Raw genomic sequence first — 27,893 nt, forward strand, 5'->3', positions numbered from 1 at the left:
CAACAATAATATTATGAAGAAAAAAAAATAGTACAAAAATAGCAACACAGCTTTGTCCATCATTGTGCCTAACTGTTAAACTAGCTCTCTGTCGCTCCCTCCACTGTGATTTCTCTTTGCTAATGTATAATCAGGCTGAATAGGGCACTTCATTTTTCATCAGCACATTACGGCAGCGCAAATGAAGGGGACATTCATTCCGAGCCATCATTTGTTATGTAGTGTTTGGGTCAATTCAAAGAGACAGTGCCAGCAGGGCTGGGGGATAAGGAGACACTGGGGGGAATTAGTCAGAATATTAATATACTCTTCAGAGAGACTGCAGCCAGGATTGCTCTGACTCGCATCGGAAGAATCCGGCATTCCAGACAAGGCGATAAATGCCTATTTATCTGATTAGGTCTTGTACTGTAAGTGCGGTTGATGCCGGCAGGACTAAAAGGAAGACTGCGGTTAGAGTCTTTCGTAGTGTTTCAGGGAGGAAAGGGTCAGAGATCAATTAACCCAGAGAAACCTGCCACACAGCCTGCTATTACTGGCCATTTGCTCCTGTAAAACCTCATATTACTAATCAAGAAAATCTCATTTGCAGTCATTTCACAGTCGCTGTGGCACGTGGAGGCATCACCTGTGCATTTAGTGACTTCTTTTGAGAAAAGAAAAAAGGCAAATGACGTATCATTCTCACGCATCTTTGGAACGCATCATAGCACTCTAGATGCAAATTCTTGGAAGACTGCATCATCTCTCTCTTATCATCGATCAGCATAATGCACCTCGAAATCAACCCGTAACACTGCACATACAATCAGTCTATTTCCACAAGGCAGCCATTTTTACACACTAAGAAGAAAGGGAGGGGGGTCCATCAGAGAGAGTGGAAGAAGACGGAGAAAATGGGTGGAGACTGAACCACACAGACAGAGAGAGACAAAGAAAGAAAGAGAGGGAAAGACTCTTTTGCCCATTAAAAGTTAAAGCTTGTTTTCTCCAACCTTAATCTTGTGGAGGCAGAGGAAAGATAGCAGAACTGCATTCACAACAAACAGGCCGGAGAGGAGAAGAAGAGGAAATGAGAAGCACTGAAGCATTATGTCATTACCACATAAATAGGAAAACCCAGAAAGAGAGCGAGAAAGACCAGAGATAAAAATGGCAATAACCTTCTGAGAAAAGTTACCATGCACGTTGCATATAATGTGCTGCATTTATATACAGTACACACGGCAATAATTGTAAGCCGAGATGCATTTCAGCTCTGAGGTAGAGTCTAGTACTATCTGAATTATGAAAGTTACCACATTTATCATTGTAGGATTCGTCTTATAGGGAATGACATGGGGATTCACTTTCAAAACGGGATTACCCAGCGCTAACGCTGTACGTTTGTCTGCTTCAACCATGACTCAAAAGGATCATTGAAATGAGAAGCATCCTCTCTGTCACTCTTTACTCTTTGTTCTCTCTCACTTCCTCCCTCCCTCACCCTGCAGTGCTCTCATCTCAGTGTTGTCTGTCTGGGGATTTTAAATGAGCTTTAGGAACAGGCTGAATGTCTGGATGGAGGAAAGAGATTGAAAATATAGAATTTGTACATGCAGTGTTCAAGAAACAAGGTTTTTCCATCGGTTTTGAAGTGGATGAAACAAGTTCATCGAGCACTCGACTAATGAGCTGAGGAGTTGAATCAGGTGTGCTAGAAAAGACATAAGGTGTTCTTGAAATGTTCAAATATACCACAATATTATACAATATCCCACAATATTTTAAGCCAAGCCGCTGAAGTCTGTGCATTGAGCCATAAGGTCAATCTGTGATGTTTAGGTCCTACTTTGAATTCCTTTTTCTCTATAGGAGTTAGAAGGTCAGACTTCCCCTAACTACGGTACGCAGAGAAAGCAAAACTACTTGTGGCTGATGACAATATTTGGCATGCATATATGTATATATCATTATGATATCATCAACAAACCAGCAATAAACTAATTGGAGATAATTCAGTGTTAGACAAATACAGGGATTCTGCAGGTTTAATGAAGGTAAATGTAATACTTTTTCTATAATTTTTTCAGAAAAAAGAAAAAAATCTTAATTCAAAGGGAGGTTTTTGTAACTCATTGACAGATATTTGATCTTGTTTAAGCACAAACTCACTTAATTGTGTTCAACTTTTCAAGACTTAAATTTGCTTCTCCAGTAAACGTATCAAAGATGTTTAGTTATTTGTATTGGAAAACAAGACAAAAATAATGAGGTAGGTTAAAACATTTTTTGCAATGCATGCAACATAATGCCATAACTTTTTTAATTTAAGATTTTCTCCTCCTATTAAGGCCTTAATTCGTATAAGAGTGAATTAAGCCTTTTTAAAACCTTTTTAAGACACACAGAAACCCTGCAAATAACTTTTTTTTAAAACTAATCTAAATGACCTCAAAAAGCGAGACTCGTTTTTCTTAAGAAACTATAATAATAATAAAAATATCTATTAAGAAAACTCTTTTAATATGACATATGCCATTCATCTGGCAAAGCAGTATTTATTTATTGTCACGGTGAAAACTAAAATGGAAAGCAAGATTGGGTGAGAAGAGAGAAAGAGATAGAGGGTGGGTAGGAAAAGAGATGAGTATTGATTAAGAGCAAACTGCACAGCAATGAGAAACTATACCAGCTCCAAATTAATCTTTTAGTGCTTGTACTCAAGTCATTTGCTGGGTATTATTATTAAATGTAATGGTTTGGAGACTTTTTGAATCATCCAATTAAATTAGGAAACATCTTTCCATAATTAAATTATTTTTTTAAGTAGAGTAAACATCGGTGCACTTAATACACAGATCAACTATATTAGGGAAAATCAGGAGTAACTTTGCAATTTGTACACAACTTGACACCTTGAACGAGTTGCTTTATAAATGCGTACTTTTAATTAAAATAAAAAAGAAAGGTGGTGCAGCTAGATGAAGCCATGACACAACATAATGAGGTTAAATGCTTCATTAAAACCATAATAGAATGCTCAAGAGATGTTCGCCTACAATCCAGGGCACTCCATACCATAAAATCTTCAGATTGGCTTCAATTCTTAAGCCTATATGAAAAACAGATTACATACAGGGCATAAATTCTCACCTGCAGTATAGAAGCGGTCAAGTTTCTCCCAAAGGGGCTCATCATCCCGATGCAGTATGGATAGCTTAAGGGGTTCATAGATGGAGCCTGATCACAAAAAAGCAGACAGTGATGTTACAACAACCCTTGAATCTGAACAGATCTGAAATATTGTGATGCTTATCTCATCTCTAGATGCAATTCAAGAATCCCTGGATGGAAGTGATGAGCATACACAGTCAGCATCAGCATGGCTTCTTGATGATGCTACTGTAACTGTATAGATTACTGACCCGCTACAGGCTCACTTACGGCTATTTAGTATGCTGAGGTTGAGCTGACTCACCAAAATCAAAATGTGCTTCAATTGGTCTCTGTAACCTAAATGGTTTTCTGTTCCATTTACAATGCTAAGAGCAGCGAAATGCAGATTTACCGGGGTGCAACGGCAGCAAAGCATGCCAGGAAAACAATCAAAGCAAAATGCAAAAGACTAAAGCTATTGTTCACCAGATGCATATATCAAATCGGACGTCACGGCAAACACACACAGCTTGATTGCAAAATTGAAGGCACTGGCACAAACTCTGTGAATAATGGAACCCGACATCAGTAAATTCAGTTTTTTTTTTTTTCTGTGATGAGTGAAATTCAGGGGAACCCCATCAACTTGAGCACTATTTCAGACACATTTAACTTTGGAGCAATTTACATTTTAATAGAATCGACCCAGGGTCAATACCTCAGGTACTGAAAATTCACATTTCCTAGCAAATTAGCATAATTCCCATCAGCTTTTAAGTAGCAGGGACAAAGCCATCTCTTTTTAAGATAACTCTAGCTAAGCAGTGCACATCCAAACGGGCAAATGAAAGATACTCCTCATTTTAGTTTCACCACATTGATATAAAAGTAACTTGCCTCAAGAAGCATACGAACCCTCTGTTAACAGATTTGATCAGACATTGACAGAAAGAAATGAGAGGAACTGGACTTCATTACTTATTTGATTAATCACAAAATGTCCTCCATGATATTACCCAGGTTTATTAATGCCAAACCCCTTTAAATGAACTGAAACGGCTAGAAACATTAGATGAAACACTAGAATTATTATTTGCTGCAATAAAAAAGAAATTAAGCACCAATTTTCAATTAGGCAACAAAGAGTAAGATTTCTGAACCAATACTGTTATGGGAATATATTGGCTTTCATTTGTTTCATGGCAAAATTAGACAATTATCAATAGTATTCTATCCAGATACTTCACATTACATCAACTGCAACGCAGCTTTTCCATGGATCGAGTCCTTCACCCAAACTTACCAAATTTCCGGAGTTTGCGATGGACATTCAGAACCTCTTTGGCAGTGTTGGCCATTTTTCATTAGGTGAACTCTACGCCAGTCCTCTATTAGTTAAACTACAACATTAGTATAATTCACATGGTTAGAGAGAAAAGACAAATTACATGGAATCACACAGAGAAATTGTTCCAATCTTCAGGCATGGTTATTGAATGGGCATGCAACAAATCTCATTATTATACACAACTGAAAGTGAGATGATTTGGTATGTCTGATGTGAGAGGATGAGATGACAATTAAAATGTGCGGAAATGTCGATGACACTATACAGACTACAATCCCAAGCCAACTTCTAAAATTATGACTAACAATTTGTGATCTGTATCCAACTGATTGATTGTTTATATCACCACAAAATGTGAAGTATATTATTGCACAGCTCTATATAACATTGGATATACACTATACTTCCTCCGCATTCAGTATATGTAAAGCGATATACAGGCCTACTATATATCAAATCTTAACTGGTGTTTAATTGTTTAAATTGTTGCAAAACTATAATTTCACCTAACTCTAATATGCTCAATGTGACTGTAAGGCATGATGATATTAAGATATTATAATCATTAACAACATGAATTTCTGTAAAGCTGTACAACTAAAATTGACATGACTATTTTAAAGGAATAGTTTACGCAAAATATCGTATTCTTTACTCATCCATGTTATTCCAAACCCGTATGAATTTGTGGAACACAAAGTTGATATTAGATAGAATGACAGTCACTGGTACATGTATTGGATCTTTTACATACAGGTTTAGAATAACATTACAGGGAGCTTTTTTTTCTGTGTGACATCCCTTCAAGAAACAAAGAAAAATAGCAGAAAGAAACTGTGTGTAATTTTACTTATTTATCTCTACCTTACATAACCACAAGTGGATCCTGAAAACTGTCAAGGGCTACTTGAGTTTTAATGTCAGTTTGAAGCAGATGCTAACAAGCACTGAATTAAGAGGGTTAAAAAGCCTTTTTAAAACCTTAGACATTCCGGGACTCAAGTCTTTTAAAGTACTACTCCTTAAAAATTCAAAGCATGACGCTCAGAGTGTAGTTAGGCTCTAAATATAGTCCTTGATCCGCGTACACTTCTCGCCTGACCTTTAGGCTTTGCTCTCTGCCACACAGACACGACAACTCATGTTAATGAGCGTCTGCAACACGGACAATGGATCAAAATGCAGCGAGAGTACAAATGTGCACTGTTTAATCGTGCCCAGTGCCATGCATCTCAAAAAGCCAAACCTGATCGCTTAGATCTGGCTTTAAACTCCAGCAGCTTCCAGCCGACATCCGCTAAGCTTGCCATGATGACAGCAAAATAAAAACATCACACTCGCCTGCCGTTAAGGCACCCACACTGTCGCAAAGCCTATATGCACCCCGCAGGCTGCCGTAGAACGACGTGCCGTGTTCCAGTTTGTGATGAACGAAGCTAACAGCAAAATGTTGCTGTCATGGGCTTGTTTTTTGACGTTATTTTTAAGTTTTGTCGGACAATATGTCACGTTTGCATTGCAGGACGTTACTAGAGATTTATTTGCCTTGGAGAATTATGGTACAGTAGCGGCTTTCGGTGACTTCAACTCTGATAAACAGACTGACATTTTCATCATCAGGAAGAGTACGTAACGTTACAGTTCTGCTAGCTGACGTTAAGATTAACAAGGTCTTAAAATCACCCTACCCTAAGTTTAACTTGTATGTTTTATGTGAGGTGATGCTTATTGTATATTATGTGTGAGCTTTGATAATATGTCAGCGGGTGTTTTGTGTATGTTAACTCACCAGTGTTATAACATAATGTTGCTAATGATGACAGGGGGTGTGGCTGGATACTCCACTAAAGTAGAGTACTTTGTACCCTACTTTAATTTATTTTTAATTATTTGTGTTATTGGTGATAAACATTCTGATAATGTGTTGTTTTATGGATTTTTTTTTCTTTCAGGATCTGAACTGTTGATTTTCTTGGCTGATCTTAAACCTCCTTATTACAGACCTAAAGTCAACCTGACTAAAGATGTTATCGCTAGGTGAGAATATATACTGACACACACACTAACCCTATAAACTAAAGCCTACTCTATTTTATTGATGCATACATTTTTAAGGCCTCTAAACTTTAAGTTTGCTAAAAGCCCAAACTTCTACATGCCTGCTTCTTCCATCTGACTTATAGACCAATGTCCAGCTTTAGCTTGTGGTACAGACGTCTTTTTGCTGTGAAATATTTACTGATTCATTTTAGCAAATGAAATAATAACTTTTATACTGTTATTAATATTTCAAGAGAATTTACTGGGTTAGGGGTACTCACTTTTACTTGATTATCCATATATGTAATTTTTAGAAAAATAATCTTAATAATGTATGTATCAAATATGATACAACATGCCTTTGAGTAATGCTTATTTGTAAATCCCTCAATCATCATTGTATTACATTGCATTATATATTTTGCTGCCCAGGGTTAAAACTGCTGTGCTTTCATCATAAAACTAACCATTTAAATATAAATTTACAAAGTATAAACATAGTGACAATTAATATTTATATTAATTTAATGTACGTAAAAATCGAATCGATTTACATTACAACAAGCTATCAGAATTTAATCTTACTTTTGGGCCGGATAAATAACAACATCTGCACCAAATTGCATATTTGTGGTGAATAAAATGTATGGGGTTTTTTTCTCCTCAAGTGTGCGATCCATATTCTCACTAGGTGTGTGGTGTGTTGATATTGCAGTGTTCATGTAGCCTGGGAAAACCCAGACCACTTCCGGCAAATTTAGATTTGCTCTGCAAGTGGGTCTGGCAAAGAGCCCATTGAAACCCATTTCCAATCCGTCGAAATCGCGGCACCAATCAGAAACGTTGGGGCGGGCTTTACACGATGACGACAGAGCAGAGACGGTGACGCAGATTTTGTACATTACAAAGATGGATGCCGCCGTGGAACATCACAACATCACTCGTTCGAATCAGCTATCGCGTCTGTTTCAAGCGATTTAAAATGGTCATTTTCGTTAACACAAACAGAGAATTGCTGAGAGTCTCAGATGTTTCTCCGTCGCTCTGCATACGTCATGTCATTCATCGCTCTGATTGGTTTTAGATCTATCCGACGTCCGTTGGTGACGCCCCTGTGGAAATGAATTGTCTATGGAGCTTTGCCAGACCCTTACTCAGTTACAACTGAGAGTGGTCTGGGTTTTCCCAGGCTAGTGTTCATGTGTTTCTCTGGCTCTTTCAGTGACTTCAGCATAACTAGTGTGGTCCCGGGTGACTACGATGGAGACTCTCAGATGGATGTGCTTCTCACTGGCCACCTAAAGGACTCCACAATAACTGCCTTCATCTTCTGGGGACATAACCAAACTTTGGGTAAAATTGAAAAGAATACATAAATAAATACTTTCACAAAGCATGTATTTATTATTGATTAAATAGTTTTTCCTAAATTGATGGTCATAGAACTATACTACAGCAGCGATTTGCACTGTTTTTGTAAATGTTTTCTGTTCTCTTACAGACCCGAATGAAAGGGTAGAGATTAACAGGACCTTTAATGATCAGCCTCTTGTCATGGAGTAAGTGGTTTATAAATATATATTTATAAAATTGTTTTATAAGAATAGTTTGGGAATTAGAGCTGGCCATTGACACAACGTTCATGATTCATGGTTCATGAAAAAAACAAGTCAACTAGTTCTGTAGATTATACAGGGAAGGGAACCCTGTCATATATGGTACAATTAGACCTACTATAATATTAAAGATTAAAATTAACTACTGGTTTGTATAAAAACATTTCAATTGCACATAAGGCATACATTTTTATAATAATTATGTTTTAATAATAATTTCTTAATTATGTAGTTTATACTCCAATTTTTTTTTTTAAATATAGCCTAAACATTTCAACTGTGGCTGTCATAAAATGTTTTGAAGAACAGGTTACTAATTAATATTTTTTTTATTTAACCATCACGTTATGGTCATTGAATGCCTTTTTTATTTAATGTTACGTGACATGGTTTACAAGCTGTCTTATTAACGTCTTTCTGCGGTTGAAACACTGATTAAACGATTACATTTCGGTAAGTTGTACTGTATCTTTCAACATCTGATGTTCATTCATGTTTACGTTTAGTAAAACGGAAGAGATGATCAGATCTACAGCGATCTGTCATGCCGCATTGAAGATCGCCAAAATGCTATTTACTGTTTTAATTTTTAATCAGAATTTGATGGGAGGTGCGCTACAAAAAATGTTAAAGGAACACTCCACTTTTTTTGAACACTCCCCTCCACGCAATAATATTACGCAGCGCCTGAAAATAGACCCCAGCTCGGTAACTTCCAACGTGACTGGCACTAAGTTTTGCAATATCATTGCGCCTGCTGGTGCGGCAGCACAGTTCCTTGATTATTACGCAGGACTGAGAGAATATTTCCTGGTCATATTGGCCTAGAAAATCGCACGTAGTACACGATGCAACTACAGAAAAGTCAAGTTTTAAATAGGAAAAAAAATATTGAAACACTTTGGTCATTTTTTTGAGAGAGATGCTAACGGTCTAATCAGATTCAATGATCCATGCTAATAGTGCTACCTCCGTCCCGGAGATCGGCTGAAAAAAAGTGGAGTGTTCCTTTAAGTTAAAGGGTTAGTTCACCCAAAAATGAAAATAATGTCATTAATGACTCACCCTCATGTCGTTCTAAGCCCGTAAGACCTCCGTTCATCTTCGGAACACAGTTTAAGATATTTTAGATTTAGTCCGAGAGCTTTCTGTCCCTCCATTGAAAATGTATGTACGGTATACTGTCCATGTCCAGAAAGGTAATAAAGACATCATCAAAGTAGTCCATGTGACATCAGTGGGTTAGTTAGAAATTTTTGAAGCATCGAAAATACATTTTTGTCCAAAAATAACAAAAACTACGACTTTATTCAGCATTGTATTCTCTTCCGGGTCTGTTGTCAATCTGCGTTCACGACTCCGCAGTGACACTGCTGACGTAAGACGCTGCTGACGTGTAAGCTTCCCTAGTAAGTTTCTGCTTTTGCAGAGGTCTAATGCCGCTTTTTCTTTTCTACATACAGCTTTAATGGGGACATGATTCCAGACATTTTTGGATCTGTTGGTGATGGTTCATCAGAGGTTTGCTTTCTCCCGGCCAGGTAAGATTTATTTAGGTTTTTCTGCCTATACCACAAAAACAAATGCAGAGTGTAAAAAGTATGCTGTTTTATCATTTGTCAGAAAACAAAAATGTGAGAAGGCTCTCAGATCTGATGTCAAAATGCGCATCCCTCATTCCAATGCTTTCATCGACCTTAACAAGGACTTCACTGCTGGTGAGTAATGCTACTTTGGTCTTTCCTCCACTAAGTATTTTGAAGTGTCAGAGAAAATATTAAAAGGTCTGCTGCTCTGTGTGTTGATTTAGAGAATTGCTACTTCTCTATTCTGTAGCTTTCAGTTAGCATTGCTGAAGATGCCATGCTGAAGCCCATTTGCAGAGAAACGGCCTAGAGTGCTGCTTAATTTATTTATGGGTTAGGAATGCTAGGAATACCTCTTTGATTGTTAACACTTCAGACACTCAGGCGTATTAGAAAATTCCTGTTTCTAAAACTGCTTTTTGTTGAAACAACAGATTGTCACATTTTACAATTAATTAAAATGATGTGTGTGCGCTTTAATAAAAGCAGTGCATTAATATAGACCAGATAATAAACTGACTATAACTACCTGTGCGTTAAACGGTTTATATTAAGTGTCTTACTTTTTAGACACAGTATTGGCTGTTTTTGCTCTATTTCGCCATCGAAAATAGTTCCAAACAAAGACATATGAATGTTTTTTGCTTCTCAAAACACAGAGGTGTTTCATTACTGAATGAACGAATCGTTTGAATGAATGATTCAATGACTCACTCAACAGTCATACAAAGATCAATTAGGCATTTGCAACTTCTCTTTTTGCGATATATTAGATACAAAACTCACTTGTGCTCTTGCAAATTCACTGGCAGCGAGAAAGCAATACGTGGCGTTTTAGAGCGTCCCCGAGGCCGAGGAGGTCGTGACATCATGGCGTACAATAGAAGTCCCATTTCATTGGCTATGAGCCAACCTATAAAACGACTCCTTTGCGCTCTCTCAATGCCCCGCCTTTCTCTCTCGCCACCACTGAGTTTGCAAGTGCACAAGTTAGTTTTTTTATCTAATATATCGCGAAAAGAGTAGCAAAAGTCAAGGCTCGAAGATTTGAGAAGTTGCAAATACCTAATTGACCTATGGCTAAGCCACGCCCCCTCCACTCACATTGGACAAACAGTCAACATTTGGTGACAGGCGCTATGGCAGCTGTCACAGTAGGAGACATTTCACAGGAGGCAATTGATGATTTTTGGAGACAAAAAGATTATATATCATCTCGAAGTCACCAAAAGGGCCTTAACTATGCATTGGAGGGTTATATTAATAATTTTATTGTTGAGAAGGTTTATGAAAATCTTCAGCTCCGGGCAAAAATTTACAGGTCACAGTGTAAACGTGATAAACCGCAAACAAACAAAAAATACAAAGTTCCCCAGTTGTTTGGGTAGAAAGTTGGCTAAAATGTTGTGCTTTAATATGTAATTAATAGTTCATGATCTAATTAAATATGTACAGGTCTACGTTTAGTTGGTGTTGTGGTCTACCGCATAACTTAATCCAGAGCAGACACTTATCTCGGTTGAGATGTGACTTGGTAAAGGGTAAAAAATACACTGTCGCCCAGCCTCTCGGGATACCTAGTGTCGGAGTTGCATGTACCCCATGCACACCGTTTGACCATTTTAAACTTAAAATGACAAGAAAAAACATATAAAAACGAATGAAAACTGACTGACTGCAATGCATTTCAATGGACGTGGAAGCAGAGAATGTCCGAGTGTATTGGGTTAGCTACGCACACTGTAATTGGCTCATTGCGTTTGGGGGCATGGCTTAGCCATAAGTCAATTGATCTTGTACTGTGAATGTAAGAATAAGTGCAATTATGTACTACGAGTTTGTGTTTGTCATTTGTATTTCTGTGAATGACATTTTACACATTTGTTACTTCTTGTCTGCAACTTCAAATTCAGAATACAGGTTTGTGATTATTGTCTGTAAGTGCAAATCTCAACATTCAACTTCAAAAAACGATTTTTATTTTACAGGCTTTCACATCAGAGCTGTGAGTGTAAATTTTAGCATACAAGTACAAATATTTATTGTACAAGTTCTCAATTCACATCTACATGCTCTCCAGTTTTGCTACTCTTTTACCTTCGTAGGTTTTGCTATGGTCTCGAAACTGGAATCAAGAATTGTGGAATTGCACTGGAATCTAAAATTGTGGTATCCGCCCCACTAAACCGCCCCACATATTCATGCAAATGTAGGCCTACATTAGATCAATATTCAACGTGACTGAGAACAACAGATATTCCCGTTTTCTACTCCGCTGAACAGCTTAGTTTTACAATTATTCTTCATTCTGCAGATTGTCTTTGTCAGGCTTTTTCTCTCCCTTTGTAATCCTGTCATCAAGATGGGATGCTTCCTAAGTGTTGTTTTTTGTCTGGGAAATACTGGCCCATTTTTATAGTAGGTCTAGTGGGGAGTGTGTGTGAACTACTGCAACTCTCTCGGTATTTATGATGTGTTGGGTTGTGTGTTTTAACTTTAGCATACTGTGGAATTCATAATTTGTTTAAATGTGGCCCTAAAATTAGTACTTTTATTCAGCAAGGATTCATTTATTTGATCAAAATTACAGTTATAGGCATTTTAAAAAATATATAAAAACTGAAAAAATATTATGCTACACAACTGTGTTAATAAGAATGATATGTGAAGGATCATGTGACACAGAAAGCCGGAATAATGTCCACCGAAAATTCAGTTTTCCATGACAGGAATACATTTCATTTTAAATTACATTAAAATATAAAAACATATTTTACATTGTAATAATATTTGACAATTTTACTATTTACTATATTTTGCTCAAATGCTGCCTTAGTGACCTTTTTTCAAATAATATAACTCGTAAAATATTGGGTAATCAATCCATCATGGGTAATTCAATTATGACTAATGTCAATTTCAGAAAAATCAACTGCAGTCTGAATGTACCGGTAGCCAAAACGATATTAGTTAGTTGCTTTCTTGCCTTTATAATGTTGTTATTTGTCCTGTTGAAAGGCTGTACTGTCTATAGTGGCTCAGAATCATCATAACTAGTGAAGCCAGCAGAGTTGTGGATTTCAGCCATAGACTGTAAAAAAAGATGACCGACACCTTCACTCTCTTGCATTGTAGAAAAGACTCCTGCAGATTCGGTTAGTATAGTTTACTGTAGAACATCTCATTATGTCGATTTGAAATAGCTAAACCGTTATGGAAAAGTGGAAATTAAAGTTAAAGCCCCAATCTCCTCCTGAAGATCGTTTTGGTCCCTTGGCGCCTCAGTGACTACTTTGCTCAGAGAAGCTGTCAATCTCAGCTGCCAATCATGTTGTCACACCCCCTTTTTGAATAGAATCAAATAATGAACTAAAATCAAACTTATTTTTTAGCTAACACTTGAACTTACATCATCATGATAAATGCTACCTAAAATGACAGAAACCAACTTTGGAAATGTTTTATTTAAAGTATAATTTGATTTGTCTTGCGTCCCTTTCTGGCTTCACTTTTAAGGATTTGTGCGGCACACTTGATTTCAGCATCCCCTTTATTGCAAGGTGCTTCTGACTATCCTGATGTCAGTTTTTTTGTTTTTTTTGTTCCTTCTCTGAACCCGTTTAAATCAAATGATCTCTCAAGAGCTGTTTATGCATTCAAAGCCGGTTAAGAGTTTCCTGTTAAGCTTGCCTGTCAGTCACATAAAATTGACTGTAATAATCCTGCTGCACTATGTGCTTCTAAAGGATGAAAACAGATTTGAATGGCCTCTTGTAGAATTCTGTGAAAGCCTTTCTGTCCATTAGTGTATTTGATACTTGGAGTGGTCATGTGTCTGTCACATTGACCAAAAGAGACTTAAGCATCTCATCCCGGAAAGGGTAAAGAGGTCAAAAAGTAATTTACTAGCCAATATGGACCAGCACAATTCATCCATACTAAAACAAAGCCCCTGAGCCATTATAGCACTTATCTCCCACCCTCTCGATGGAAGACTGGCATCACTGCCACCCCCAAACCATCTGGAGGCTGTTCTGCTGCCTCACGAACGGTCGTGCTGTTGGGTCTGATTGGCAGACAGGACCAAGAAAGCCTCTCTGGACCCTTAACAGCTATGAAAAAATCACAGCAGATTAACAACAGCCCAAGAGCACACCCACGTCAAAATCATCCACCACTTACTCTACAATTATGGCTGTCTTCTGTGGCAATAGTTGGTGTAAGGAAAAGACCTCAGTGGGGGTGAGTAGATGCTTTCAGGAAGAGAGATCAGCTGGAACTGAAGGCTGTGCCACTGCCTTCTGGCTTGCCTTGAGGTTTCCATAAGAGATGATTTGTTATTGTTCCATTCGTTAGAATGGAATCTAGATCTATATGGTGGGTTCATTTACAATTTAATAATAATTTTGGGGTGGCAGATAAAAGCCGCACATGTGAAACCATAACATCCACTGCATTGCTGCATCAGCTATAAGTTGTGTCAAGGCCAGTGTAGCAAGGTTCGTTGTTATGGGAAGAAGGAGGCGGGAACCAGCGAACATTTTAAAGAATTTAATAAATAAATAAACAAATACAAAAACGAAAGTATAAGCAGAAACCACACAAAGCAGAAACAAAACATCAACTAAAACTCAGGCCTGTTCCTCTCTCGATCTCCACTGTCTCGCTCCTCCTTTTATGCTTCCGCTCCTTCATGAGAGATACGAGACCGGTGCGTCACGCAGGTGTCACTCATTACCAATCACGCCACCAGTCTTGCGCCATTCACTCACGTCCCTCGACCTTGTCCTGCTCGCCACAGCATGTGAGTTTCATAGCTTAAAACATTCTCCTCATTTTATACAAAGCATTTATTTAATCCAGCTCCAAAAACAGCACGTTCTGATATTGGGTGACCCACACATCCTCTTAAGCAAGACATCGACGAAGATTTATACATCATCGTACCATAGAACGTTCGCTTTGACGTGTCCAGTTTAAACGGCTCGTTTGAGTCTCTGTTAGAGCTGGGTGAAAACTCGAATGTGTAGTTTACGTCGACTTGTTTGAATGAAAATCGGTTTTCTCTTTAACATCCGCCGACGCTCCCCTCCCGTAGTTCCGAACGCGCTCAGTGTTTGCCATAGAAACAAACAACATAGCAAATGAACAAGACCGTGGCAAAACAAGCACACATTTACAAAAATATTTACAAACTGAATCAGCAGGGCTGCCAACTCTCACAAATTCACTGAGACTCACGCAATTGTCACTTTTTACACTCTCTCACGGCACACATCCATTTTCTCACACAGAGAAAAATCGCGAAGCAAAGAGGACACTGACACCGACAGACAAGACTGAAAAGGTTACTATTGATATGAAACAAATTCTCAGCTCTCAGATTCTGTCAATTTTATTACAAAATTCAAACAATAAACACCGTTTTGGTGCTTGTAAATGTGACGTGACAGATCGCTGACAGATCTCAGTTCAAGCGGCACGTGAACCGATCATCTGTTACTCTCTACTACTAGTTAATAGTAAATAATCACAATTGATCAATAGGTAATTTGAAAGATACAGTTCAAATCACAGAAATGTAATAAAATCGATCGATTCGTGTTTTTCAACTGCGGAAAGAGGTCCATAAAACAGCTGGAGAACAATGTCACATAACGTTACATTTACCTCAGGAAAGCCATTTAATGACCATAGCACGTTAGTTGGACTTAAAAAATTTGCTATAGAGAGGAGTATTTTGCCAAATATGATACTAGATTACATATTTATTAAATTTTTACCTATATCATTAAAATATTATAACGTTGTTATTATAAAAAAAACATTATTTAATTTGAGATGTTTTTTAACCTTTAATAATAATACCAGCTGACAGGGCTCTGTATGTTTACAGCATTAGGTGAGATATTTAACATTAACGTAGCCTATCTACTGTACCTAATATTTATCCAAAGGAATCGACATTGAATCAAGATCAGAATCAAATCACAAGAATTTAATTGAATTGAAATTGTGCAATTTGTTTCAAGCTATAATAAAACAGTAGCACACCAGTCATTGTACCATGTAAACATTGTGTTGTCACTAAACTTCTAATAAAATTCTGTTTAATTACCAAATGTTTTGACAATCACTATACACTTATTGTGATGCAAGTTTTTTATTTATTTATAAACATCCCACCAATCCACCCATTTTATGTTATGTTATGTTACATTTTCACTGTTTACGAAGGCAAAGCCTGCCATCTTTTTTAAAAATCGTAAATCAGATTTTTGTGTGAAAAAAACTGGGATTTTTTTTTATTTTAGGCCATATCGCCCATCCCTAGTCTCTGTACAGACTTCAGAAGGATCGGAAACAAGTGAATGGTTTATTTTAATGGCATCCCTGAGAATGCGTTGGAAATTATATGTTTGTTCTAGGAGTGTTGAAATTAATCTTTGCAATACTGCATCTTATGCTGTAATAGACCATAATAAAACAAATTTTAAGGAAACATGTAACTTTAAGTTAAACCAACAATCATTTTTTTCAGCGTGTAGCCAAAGGAATGGTAAAGAGAATAGCAGCAAAATGAACATGGAGAAGCCCCTTACATTCAATAAGTCCTTCTGGCGAATTTTCATTCCTTTTTTTCTTCTTCTTCTATTTTATGTATCTCTCCATCAACAAAGAGATGCCACTGGCATCTGGATCGCATTTTCACATCTTCATAATCTCCTCGATAACCCCCGGATTCAGAGTGTGCCGCCTCGTTAAAAACGGAGAGTAATTGCCAAATAATTATAAATGTCATTATGCGCAAATATGCACAAAAGACACCAAATTCTGCCTTCTGACTGGTTGCTAGGCAACCTTGTGTTGCAATGCTCCAAACTGCTGCCAATTAGACTTGAAATCTCTCTGAGAGTGAGCGGCGAGTTAATTGTCGTGCAATGCAAAAGAAACAGATTTTCCACATTAGGGGACTGCTGAAGTGGGAAGTTCATCAAATCATTATCTGCAGCAGTCTTCCACATTTAGGCTACATTAGGCCAAATGGGTGTGATCATGTGTTGTCCCTCTCAGTGCTTTTTATTGTTTTTCCAATGAGACTTTAATGCCTTTTCATTTATGTTTTTGCAAAAAGAGAATCATCCAATTAAGTAGCTGGATTTTGCAGACGATGCAGGAAGATGCCACTCTTTAACGGGGATAAATTTGGACCCGTCAAGAATTGGAGTCATTTCCGTGAAGCTTATTGTATTGCACCCCAGAGACATTTGCTAGATCTGCAGAACATAGCAGGTGGATAACACAATGAATGAATGAGCCATTTATATAGCGTTTTTCATATGTACTACTGTACACCCAAAGCGCTTTACAATCATTTAGGGGTCTCTCCTCAACCTCAGTGTCTCTCAGTGTGCAGCATCCACTTGGATGCTACAGTACGACGGCGCCAGTGCGCTCCCAACACACCAGCTATAGTGGAGAGAGGAGAGAGAGTGAAAGAGCCAATTCAATGGATGGGGATTATTAGGAGGCCATGATTGGCAAGGACCATTGGAGGGAATGTGGCCAGGACACCAGGGTTACACACCTACTCTTTACGAGAAGTGCCATGGGATTTTTAATGACCACAGAGAGTCAGGACCTCTGTTTAACGTCTCATCCGAAGGACGGGGTGTTCCTCCTTGTACAGACCTGGTACAGCTTTACTGACAAATAGCTTGAAACAATGTGGGAAGAGATCTCATTATTTTTCAATATGTATGTCTTCTCTCTGCCTCCCGGTTTTATAAGCAGTAAACATGCTCGGAGGAACAGAACTGATATACGGTGCCTTCCAGACAGTTGGCAGTAAATCAAAGAGCTAAGTTGTAGTATTTACATGATAAATAAAAGTTGAGGGAGCAGATGTGTTGTTGATCCTGAGCTGAAGTTGTTCCACACAGTAGATGTCCAATGTTAATCTGTTCCTGAATACTAGGCATGTTTAACACTAACAGATAAGATAGAGGCATCAAACCTAATTAAGTTCAGAGTTTATTAATCAAGCATTTTTTTTTTTTAATGGACTGTAACTTTGTTTGTCCTTCACTCAATTAGTGGCTGTAGCTAATGGAAGAGACTGTTTAAATGGATCAATGTCCCAGAAGACTCAGTAACCTGCCTGAGCTGGCTCAGATTCTCTTTCTCCCACTATCTCGTCTTCGCTCTTCTCTTTCACTGTCAGCCACCCCAGGGCCAGTTTTATCCACCCACACGCTTTTTATTTTTTTGGCATTTTGTTTGTGCTCTGGGTGCTTGTTTAAAACTATTATGATTACTTGCGTTATGATGGTGTGTTGTCGCAGGCTAGGCATGTATGCTTATATTCAGTAGCTTGTGCAGAACTGGTGGGAAAGAGAGATTTCACAATGGCACATATACATACTGTTGTACCTGGTGATAGGTAGACCAATCCAAATATGTGATGTCTAGGGATAGTTCACCCTTAAGCTGATCCAAGCCTGTGTTCTTTTATTTTTCCGTTCGAAAGATAAAATGCTGAATTTAGATTTTTGAAGCTGTTTATCCGATGGGCTCTTTATCCACATATGGGCATTTATTTCTAAAATAACATCACCATTCCTTAATAGCAAATTGGAGTTTTTAAAGTAAAACTCTTTTAAAGAGTTTTAAAAATTGCATTGCAGCAAAAGGTATGCAATACAATTTTAAAATATATATTACATAAATTAGTGTTAATAATAATTTTACTAGTTGACAAAGTAGCCAAGTGAAATGTTTACCTTCCATAGAAAAGAGGTTGTGTTACCTTATTTATGCTTATTTCCACATATTTAAAATGGCATCTATCCTTTTTGGAGAGATAAAATACAAGACAGACAACAATTTCAACCATAGTTCAATTTTCTTAAGAAGAATATTTAAATAAAATGTTGAACACATGACTGACCATATGACGTGAGAAGCATATTTCCGGGTTCGTAGGATCACTCGCTCCTTCACCATGAATAAATCGCCATCTGAAAGCTTGAGTTTTATTACTGAGAAGCCATGCAAATGTATTTTTACAGACGTCCCCATGAGAAACAATTAACGTCTGAATAGGGCTCAAGACACAATGTGATCACATCACTGAAGACACATTTGAAGGTGGTCTGAGACAGAATTTGACCTAATATAATGAAGATGTGAATGCAAATGCATTTTAGTTATCCTCACTCAGCTGTATGCAGTGTGTAATGAGGTTACGCCACTGCTATTAATCATGTACGTCAATTTGACTCTTTTGCAGTGTGAAAAAAAAAAAACAGACACTGAGCTCATGGAATGTATTCCCCTAAATGAATCAACAATATCTGATTTATGTATCAAATAGGAAACGCTTTATGAATGTTTTTAAAATTCGATAAATACTGTATCAGATATGTTTTAGTTATCACTACCCCTTAAGTGAAATGTAAGTGGCATTTTAAGTTACACTGGAATGAAAGTCTGGCTAAAAAAAAATAGTGGCAGGTGTACAGGGTGCCATAGTCTGCATAACTTTAATATTTATATTGTTATTTACTGTTAATCTTCCTCTCCATATTCAAACATGGAGCATTAACTCATCACACAAGGTTTGACGTCATTTCTTCCCGCAATGACATGGCACACCATTTCGATTTATTTAGAAATGATTAAATGTGACATTTTATGAACATTCCTCTGCATCCCACAAATTTGCTCATCATGTGTCTGTTTTATTTTGTATTCCAACAAAACCGACAGATGCTTATACAAAATGCTGTCAGTGGCCTGAGCATCTAAGCTTGTTAGTGCAATAAGTTGGGCTGCTTTTCCCGTTTCTCTCTCTGCCAGCATAATGTGAGCGAAATGGAATAAGGAATATGTGGTGTTGGCATAATCCTCTCCACTCCACCTATGTTGTTCTCGTAATGGTTTTATAAGATTATAACCCCTCAGAATAGCATCTCTCCACTTTATGCCAGCGCCGCCATGCTCATGAATGAAGTGCTTTGGGGAAGAAGAAAAAAAAAAAACAGGGTTAGTGAAACATGGCGGATTTGTTGGCTTAGATATTGGCTTATGTAGCATCTATTTATAGCTTTCAATTCTTCCCTTGCCCTTGATTCAATTCCCTGCTTTAACCCTCAGACCCACTAAAAGTGTTTTTCCTATACATTTCCTTACTGCCAGCTCGATGAAGTTTGTTTCCTCTGAGGTTAATTCCATTCAATATTCATTTAATTTAGTTAAATTCTCTCAACAGACTGTGAAGAAATCCTCAGTCAGGGAACCGCCGTAGATCTACAAAATGTAGGGGACGCTGAAACTGGGTGGTTGCATGAAAAACCTTTTGAATCTCTGTTATCCTTTCAGTTACTCACTGAGTCTCATTATATATTTTCCATACAGAGAGTTTATGTCTTCTGAAGTGCATCTCGAGTCGGCAAATGAAACGTCAGGATGGATTCAGATTCAGGATGTATGAAATACCCCATTTTTTCTGTTTTTCTGGGCTAAGGTTTGTGTGAGTGTGTGTTTATAATGGTAGAAAGAGATTGTGATGCTCATAGCTGTGGCATCGTGCAGAGACGACTCTGATGAAGGACTGACCTTGAGAAAGAGGCAGCTTTCTCTCATGTTCTCTGTCTCTTTTATTTCTCTGTTTCCGCCTCATGGCCTGTTTGAAGTGAATAGTGCACCTTACTGATTATAGTGGGTCCACGCTGTGCTAATCTCAGAGGATATAGCCTGTGGCCTTCCACCAGAATGAAGGAGTGACATGGTGTCAGCATGACTTTAGAATTCAGGATGAAGTCTTCACAGGAATGTAATTGCAGATTTGCCGAACTGCCTCTGTCAGTACATTACAATGGTGCAGGCTATTTTGGTGTCCGTGTCCTGGCTCAAGGTGTCAATTGCAGAGTCAGAAACACTTGGTAAGTCTGCCATCTGAATGTCATTTGGCTGGGGTTTCTGTTTCAGTGATGAGTGACATGACTTTTTTTTCTGATAATGTCAAAGGCTGTCCTCCGCTCAATTGGAGAAGAGAGGTTAAAGACAGCAGAAGCTCTTAGAGCTTTTCCATTGAAAGGACAGTCCAAAGTCCTTTAGCTTTGTTCTTCCAGCTCACTTTACAGTCTCGTCACTTTCAAAACACTCCATTCTGTCATTAGCCTATTTATCAATGTCTCATTCACCTGTCATCCTCAAGTCGTGATCGTCTGATCTCGTCGACAGCATTTCGGCCCTTTAGGACAGCCTAGTGTAGCTCGTTGACTCCCTCAAGGGCATGAGAGATGGAGTCATGGATGGTTGGCTGGGTAACAGCTGTACAAATAAGCAGCGTTCCACCTTTTGAACCTCAGGAGAAAGATCTAGAAACAGCCCCGCGGCATCAGCCAAACCACATATAAGATGGGCCCTCTGATGCCTTCAGACAGTGGGCAGACTGCAGGTTTTGTTAGCTTGCTGCTAGCATTGGTGGCATGATTTGTTTTGTTGAATGTTTGATGTTGCAGCTGTATCTAAATGTAAAGGGGTCATTTCATGAGGCATCTCTTTTTCCATTGATCTTTTACAATGAAAGAGATCATTGTACTGGGAAAACATCCTGTATCTTTCAGAAGTCAAAACTTCCAGCCCAGAATGTGCTCGTGCGTCTCGTTCTTCCATCTTTTGGCATGTGCTAAGACATGGGGAGAGAAAGCAATGGATTCACTCGCTCTGGCGGCATGGTGCCTCAGAGGCGGAGGAAGTTGCTCACGGCAGGCGAGCCGATGATAATGGAGATCATTTGGTGTGCAGCATGTCAGCATTGTTTGGAACTAACGAGAGCTCAGAAGTTGTGAATGCTTCGTAATTAACTACCAATCAGCACCTTTGCTTCCCTTCTTTTGTCATTTAGAGCTGATGTACTTTTGTCTCATGAAAACCTGCTTTTTTAGCCTCCATATTGAACATGGGCTATCAGAATGGCATAGCACCAGTGCATATACTACTTATTAAATAGCTTACTGTATACTACCTATGTTAAAAAATAGTAAGTGAAGCAGTACCCTGAAATCTTGAATATTAGGTCTAAATATTTGTTTGTATTTGTAAATATTTCTATATTCGAGATCACCATTCCTCTGCGCAAATTGATGGATAAATAAATTGAATTAGAGCTGTACAATAAATCAAATTGCTACATGTTTCTGTGAATATAAAAAGTGCAAAAAGATTGCTAAGTAAATATAGAATCTGCTTGATTTGCGTGTCTCTGTGTGAATGAGCGGCGCCGTTTCGTCTACTACATACTCAAGTACACGTGATGCTCATGGTGTTCTCTTACGTAGAGTTCTCTCGTACTGCGTCGAAGAACGCTACGGGAAAGATATTTCTTTGTCGAGATTGAAGCCTAAAATTAATCCTTAATTTTGTAATAATGTAAAACGCTTTTCTGAAGCATACAACCTAGGCGGAGCAATACAGCTCACCCATTGGCTGCTCTGCCAGAAAAGCACAGCCTATGCGAGGCCAGGACGCTGACCAATGAGGACGCTTCGCGCCCTTCTGCGTCACCTCCCGCCCAAACAGGCGTGGCCTAGGCCTATAAATACGAGCATAGCTGTCTAACACGCCGATTTTCTTAAATTCAACGAAGCTGCACGCATCGCTGGATTGATTCGAGCCGCCACAGCCGTTTGGAACAAGCACCTCAGCAGGACGAGCCCTTACCTGAAGCCGCTGGTCATCGCCGCCTTCAGCCGCCGTTCCCTGCTGCGCTTCTCCGGCGTGGAATATCCTTTCAGTTTTGTGTGTGTTTTGTGTGTGTGTTCGCCTACCGCGTCACACATTTTTTCCTCACAAAAGAGCAACGAGTGTCTTTTTAAAGATGTCTCGCGTTTCCTGCGGCTCCTGCCGAGCCGCGCTCATCGACGGGGACCACCACGAACTGTGTGTTTCCTGCTTGGGCGAGGAACATGCAGCTCTCGCTCTCGGTGATGGCGGCTGCCATCACTGCGACATGATGCCAATCGCGACTCTGCGGACTCGCCTTGCATCTTTCGCCGAGACTGCTCAACCGCCCCCTGTAGCGCCGCGCCGTAAGAAGCGCCGTGCTCAGCGGGTCCCGGAACCTCCCTCCACGAGGAGCTCGCCGCCGCCACCGCCGCTAGCTCCTCTCAACGTGTCGCTTGAGTCGCTCACCGACGGACAGCAGCCGCAGCACGCCGCTTTGTCCGTTATGGAGGACGACCAGCAAGCCGTATCAGAGGGGGATGACGATTGCTGTTCGCTTCTCGCTTCGGAGAGCGAGGGATGGGCGAGCTCTGTGGACCTCCCCTCCCCCGCCGTTCCGGAACGTCGAGGAGGGAAGATCAGCATCGAAGCAGAGCTGATGCGTCTGCTCACACAGGCCGTGTCGAGCCTCGGCCTCGAGTGGTCGACGCCCGAACAACCTGCACTCAACCGGCTGGATGGCCGCTTCCTCGCTGGAGACCGCGCTGCGCCCCCCTCCAGACACGCACCCTTTCTTCCTGAGCTTCACGAAGAGGTAGCGAAATCGTGGAAGGCGCCATTTTCAGCCAGAGTACGTACTTCTGCCTCGCCAGCATTCTCCGTAGTGGACGGTGCTCGCGACAGAGGCTACCACGCTCTCCCTCCGGTCGAGGAGGCTGTAGCGACTCACCTTTGCCCACCCTCTGCTGGACGGCGGGCTAAGGGAGTCCTACCATCTAAAGCTTGCCGCACTTCGTCAGCCCTGAACGGCCGCGTGTATTCCGCCGCCGGACAAGCTGCATCGGCGCTGCACACCATGGCGGTGCTCCAAATCCACCAGGCTAACCTCCTCTGCAAGCTAGACGAGGAAGGCCCGGGCGCGATCAGTGTTCCGGACTTACGTAGCGCCACAGACCTCGCTCTTCGCGCTACAAAGTCCGCCGCACACGCCATCGGCAGGATTATGGCCTCAGCTACTGTTTCAGAGAGACATTTGTGGCTGACTCTCTCCGAAATGGCGGAGTCGGAGCGCTCTGCGTTCCTCGACGCTCCCATTTCACCGACTGGCCTCTTCGGATCCTCCGTGAAGGACTTCGCGGACCGATTCGCCGAGGTACAGAAGACTTCGCAGGCCATGAGACATTTTCTGCCGAAGCGCTCCAGTTCCGCAACAGGCCGCCCTAAACAGCCGCCTGCCCGAACTCAGCAGCGCCCCGCGCCCGTCGCACCGGCCCAGCAGCAGCAGGCCCGAGAGAGACCACGGTCTCGCTCCGCCGGACGCCGCCCGCCGCCGCGTGGTCCTCGGCCCAAGATCTCACTCAAGCCCGAGGCCTCGGCGCCATCCTAGCCCTGCTAGGAAAACGACGGTGTTCGGATCCCGCTGCGGCCGGACTTCCACCAAAGATTTTCGCTTGTACAGCCCTAAGTTCCGATTTTGTACCAGTGTATTTAGCAGCCAACAAACCGGCCGTAAAGCCCGTTTGCCTGCACACAAACGCCGTTTTCACGGCGACCCAGATAAATCTAAAAAAGAGTTTAATTTCTGGTGTTCCGGCCAAGGCCGATGGTGTAATGTGTGTAACTGCAATGCCCACCCAGTGCCCATTCATTCACACAAGCACAGCCCCGTTCAACACAGGGTTTGCACACATAAAATCGGCTCACACCGATTGTGCTTTACGTGTAGTGAGCGTGCCCACTGTCCAGTGCCCACAACCACTACACACTGCACGTTCTGCGGTTTCTGTAAAAACGAAACTAACGAACGGTCAGTCAGTACACAAACACAGTGTCCCCGGTGTTATAAATGTGCCCGCTACCAAGCGCCCACGTTTATTCACAAACATAACGAGCCCCGTAGGGCTCGCCCCGCGTGCTCTCTCTCAACTCAGAGAGTCGAGCGCGCGCGGGACGCATACTGTGTTAAACATGTCCCCCGCCTCAGACGCCACGGCGTCCATGTTACAGCACACGGTTGCTCTCGTGTCGCCGCCATTTCGCGACCAGGGCCCAGATTACATTCAACCCCTAGTCACACGTGCACATGCATGGGAAAGACTTCCCGGGGTCTCAGAATGGGTGCTAGAGACTATAAAAAGAGGCTATTCGCTACAGTTTCATCGACGCCCTCCCCGTTTCACGGGAAAAGTCGAAACCACGGTAAAAACAGAAGTAGCACATCTACTTCGAGCCGAAATAGCGAAGCTATTGAGCAAAGGGGCCATAGAGCCTTTATCTCAAGCTCAGAGCGAAGGGGGTCTGTACAGCAGATATTTCCTGGTACCGAAGAAAGACGGGGGTCTCAGACCCATTTTAGATCTAAGGCGTCTGAACAAAACGCTAACAAAGCGGAAGTTCAGAATGCTCACGACCAGAAAAATCCTCGCGCAAATTCGCCGAGGAGACTGGTTTATGGCAATAGATCTGAAAGACGCGTATTTCCACATACAAATTGCGTCACGTCACAGGCGATTTTTGAGATTCGCCTTCGAGGGCCGGGCATATCAGTACACAGTCCTGCCATTCGGCCTATCCCTAGCACCTCGTACATTTACAGTGTGCATGGACGCGGCGCTGGCACCCCTGAGACTCCGAGGCGTTCGAATTCTGAACTATTTGGACGATTGGCTGATTCTAGCTCAATCGCCGTCAGAACTCGCTCACCACAAGACGCTAATACTCGATCACCTCGAGTGCTTAGGTCTGAGAGTCAATTGGGAGAAAAGTTCACTGTTTCCCAGTCAAAGGATCTCCTTTTTAGGACTGGATCTGAACTCACTGTCTATGACAGCACGTCTGTCATCACAGCGCAGGCGAAATACCCTGCAAATGGCGAAATCCTTCCGCAGCGGCCACATAGTGCCGCTCAGGAGATTTCAGAAAATGCTGGGCCTCATGGCCTCGGCCTCTACAGTGCTGCAGTTGGGCCTGCTGCGCATGCGCCCACTACAGTTCTGGTTGAGAACGCGCGTACCGCGCCGAGCATGGTTACACGGTCGTTATCGCCTCAAGGTCACTCAGGAATGCATTTCAGCCCTGACACCATGGAGAGCGTCAGACTGGTACCGGTCAGGTGTAAGCCTGGGGACTTCCTCGAGCCTGAAGGTGGTGTCCACGGACGCGTCCACCTCAGGCTGGGGAGCACTGCTCGACGGCAGACCGCTCTTTGGCCAATGGGCAGAGCGAGCCAAACTACCGCACATAAACTGCCTGGAAATGATGGCGGTGGACTTTGCGCTGAGGCGTTTCTGTCCCCGGATAAAAGGACACCACGTCCTGGTCCGCTCGGACAACGTGTCGGTAGTAGCCTACATAAACCACCAGGGTGGCCTGAGGTCCCGAAACCTATTCAGGTTAGCGGAACGCATACTGGTGTGGGCCCAGCACAATCTGCGCTCGTTAAGAGCAATACACGTGCCAGGCCACTTGAACGTAGGCCCGGACAGACTCTCACGGAACAATGTTCCTACGGGAGAGTGGTCCCTACACACACAGACAGTGCGTCTGCTGTGGAAAAGGTTCGGCAGAGCGGAAATAGACCTGTTTGCAAACCAGGAGAACGCTCACTGCCCAGAATTCTTTTCGAAGAACGCGAACGCGCTGGCCAGAGCCTGGCCCCGCCGTCCGCTCTATGCCTTTCCTCCTGTCTCACTCCTGCCTCAAGTGCTGGAGCGTATCAAGGAGAGCGGATGCTCGGTACTATTGGTTGCTCCATACTGGACGAATCAGACCTGGTTCCCAGCTTTGATGCGACTGAAAAGTACTGCCCCGTGGCCGATTCCAGTGAGGAGAGACCTCCTCTCACAGGCCAAGGGCGCGATTCTGCATCCTCACCCCGAGCTTTGGTCCCTACACGTATGGGCCATAAACGGGTACCCGCTAACCTCCCAAGAGGAGTGTTAGACACGATCGAGCAAGCTAGGGCCCCGTCTACTAGACGGCTCTACGCTTCCAAATGGTCGGTGTTCTCTGGATGGTGTTCAGATCAAGGTCTGTCACCACTTCAGTGTGGAGAACCGGAGATTCTCTCCTTCTTGCAAGAGCTATTGGATAAGGGAAGAACCCCATCCACGCTCAAAGTCTATGTGGCTGCCATATCAGCGTTCGTTAATCCAACGCTTGGCCGTTCACTAGGCAGGAACGACCTGGTGGTCCGCTTCCTGAGAGGCGCCAGGAGGTTAAACCCTCCAAGGCCTCCTTCAGTCCCCGTTTGGGACCTTTCTACAGTGTTGAACGCTATGAAAGGGGCCCCTTTCGAGCCTATTCACTCAGTTGACATGAAACACCTGTCTCTCAAGACCATGTTTCTTTTGGCTCTCGCTTCAGTGAAGCGTGTGGGAGACTTGCAAGCGCTCTCAGTGAGAGCTTCTTGTATGGAGTTCGGGCCAAACGACTCTATAGTCGTATTGAAACCGAAGCATGGGTACGTGCCTAAGTCCCTCAACACACCGTTCAGGGCTCAGGTCATTTCCCTGTCGGCCCTGCCGGCCTCAGAGGACGGAAATAGCTCCCTTTGCCCGGTCAGGGCATTAAGAGCTTACGTGTCCCGCTCCGCTGTTTTTCGACAGACGGAGCAGCTCTTTGTTTCGTTCAGCGGGCGCTCCAAGGGACGAGCCGCAACGAAACAGAGTCTGTCTCGATGGGTAGTGGACGCCATTGCGCTAGCCTACGCATCTAGAGGCTTGGAATGCCCTTTGGGCATCAGAGCACATTCCACGAGAGGCATGGCCTCTTCATGGGCTTGGTATAGCGGAATCTCGTTACAAGATATCTGTATGGCGGCAGGCTGGGCCTCCCCGTCTACATTTATTAGGTTCTATAACCTAGAGGTTCCTGCGTTGCAGGCTAAACTGCTCTCGGTCTAGAAGACTATGCATTAGTGTCCTGCCCCGCGCTGCGGCCCAGGTCACTTCAGTGTTAATGTGTATATGTGTTCCTGCCCCGCTGTGCGGCCCAGGTCACTTCAATGTTTAAGCATCACTCACTGACAATGTGTCCCATGAGCATGCTATTACCCCTCATATATATCTATATTACATATATATGCTATTATGCCTTAAGAGGCACTACTATAAAGGGTTGATGCTAATTTAGCCGCTCTCCCTATACTTCTTGGGGTAGGCACTTGTATACCAGGGCGCGCGCGCCCTTAGGTGTCTGTGTCGGTCCAAGAGC

The 27,893-nt window shown here is 41.8% G+C and overlaps 2 protein-coding genes across 4 annotated transcripts in view; one reads left to right on the forward strand and one right to left on the reverse strand.

The window, feature by feature from the left end:
* phkb (phosphorylase kinase, beta) overlaps positions 1-5,838 on the reverse strand; it is a 66,996-nt gene extending 61,158 nt beyond the window's left edge. For 2 of the 3 annotated variants that reach the window (XM_079594246.1, XM_079594247.1), the window contains exons 1-2: positions 5,733-5,838; positions 3,136-3,222 (exon numbers count right to left, since the gene is read on the reverse strand). In XM_079594246.1, the coding sequence (XP_079450372.1) occupies positions 3,136-3,222; positions 5,733-5,796 (151 nt within the window). In that variant the 5' untranslated portion in view covers positions 5,797-5,838. Of the gene's footprint in view, positions 1-3,135; positions 3,223-4,441; positions 4,539-5,732 lie in introns of all 3 variants that reach the window. The other variant, XM_079594248.1, reaches the window with a different exon arrangement.
* The window catches only part of itfg1 (integrin alpha FG-GAP repeat containing 1), a 135,766-nt gene continuing 113,447 nt past the window's right edge, over positions 5,575-27,893 (forward strand). The window contains exons 1-6 of the mRNA XM_079594279.1: positions 5,575-6,111; positions 6,439-6,523; positions 7,749-7,879; positions 8,028-8,085; positions 9,606-9,683; positions 9,766-9,860. Coding sequence (XP_079450405.1) covers positions 5,913-6,111; positions 6,439-6,523; positions 7,749-7,879; positions 8,028-8,085; positions 9,606-9,683; positions 9,766-9,860 — 646 coding nt within the window. The 5' untranslated portion in view covers positions 5,575-5,912. The remainder of the gene's footprint in view (positions 6,112-6,438; positions 6,524-7,748; positions 7,880-8,027; positions 8,086-9,605; positions 9,684-9,765; positions 9,861-27,893) is intronic.

This window comes from Phoxinus phoxinus (genome assembly GCF_949152265.1).
Source record: "Phoxinus phoxinus genome assembly, chromosome: 2".
Classification (NCBI taxonomy): domain Eukaryota; kingdom Metazoa; phylum Chordata; class Actinopteri; order Cypriniformes; family Leuciscidae; genus Phoxinus; species Phoxinus phoxinus.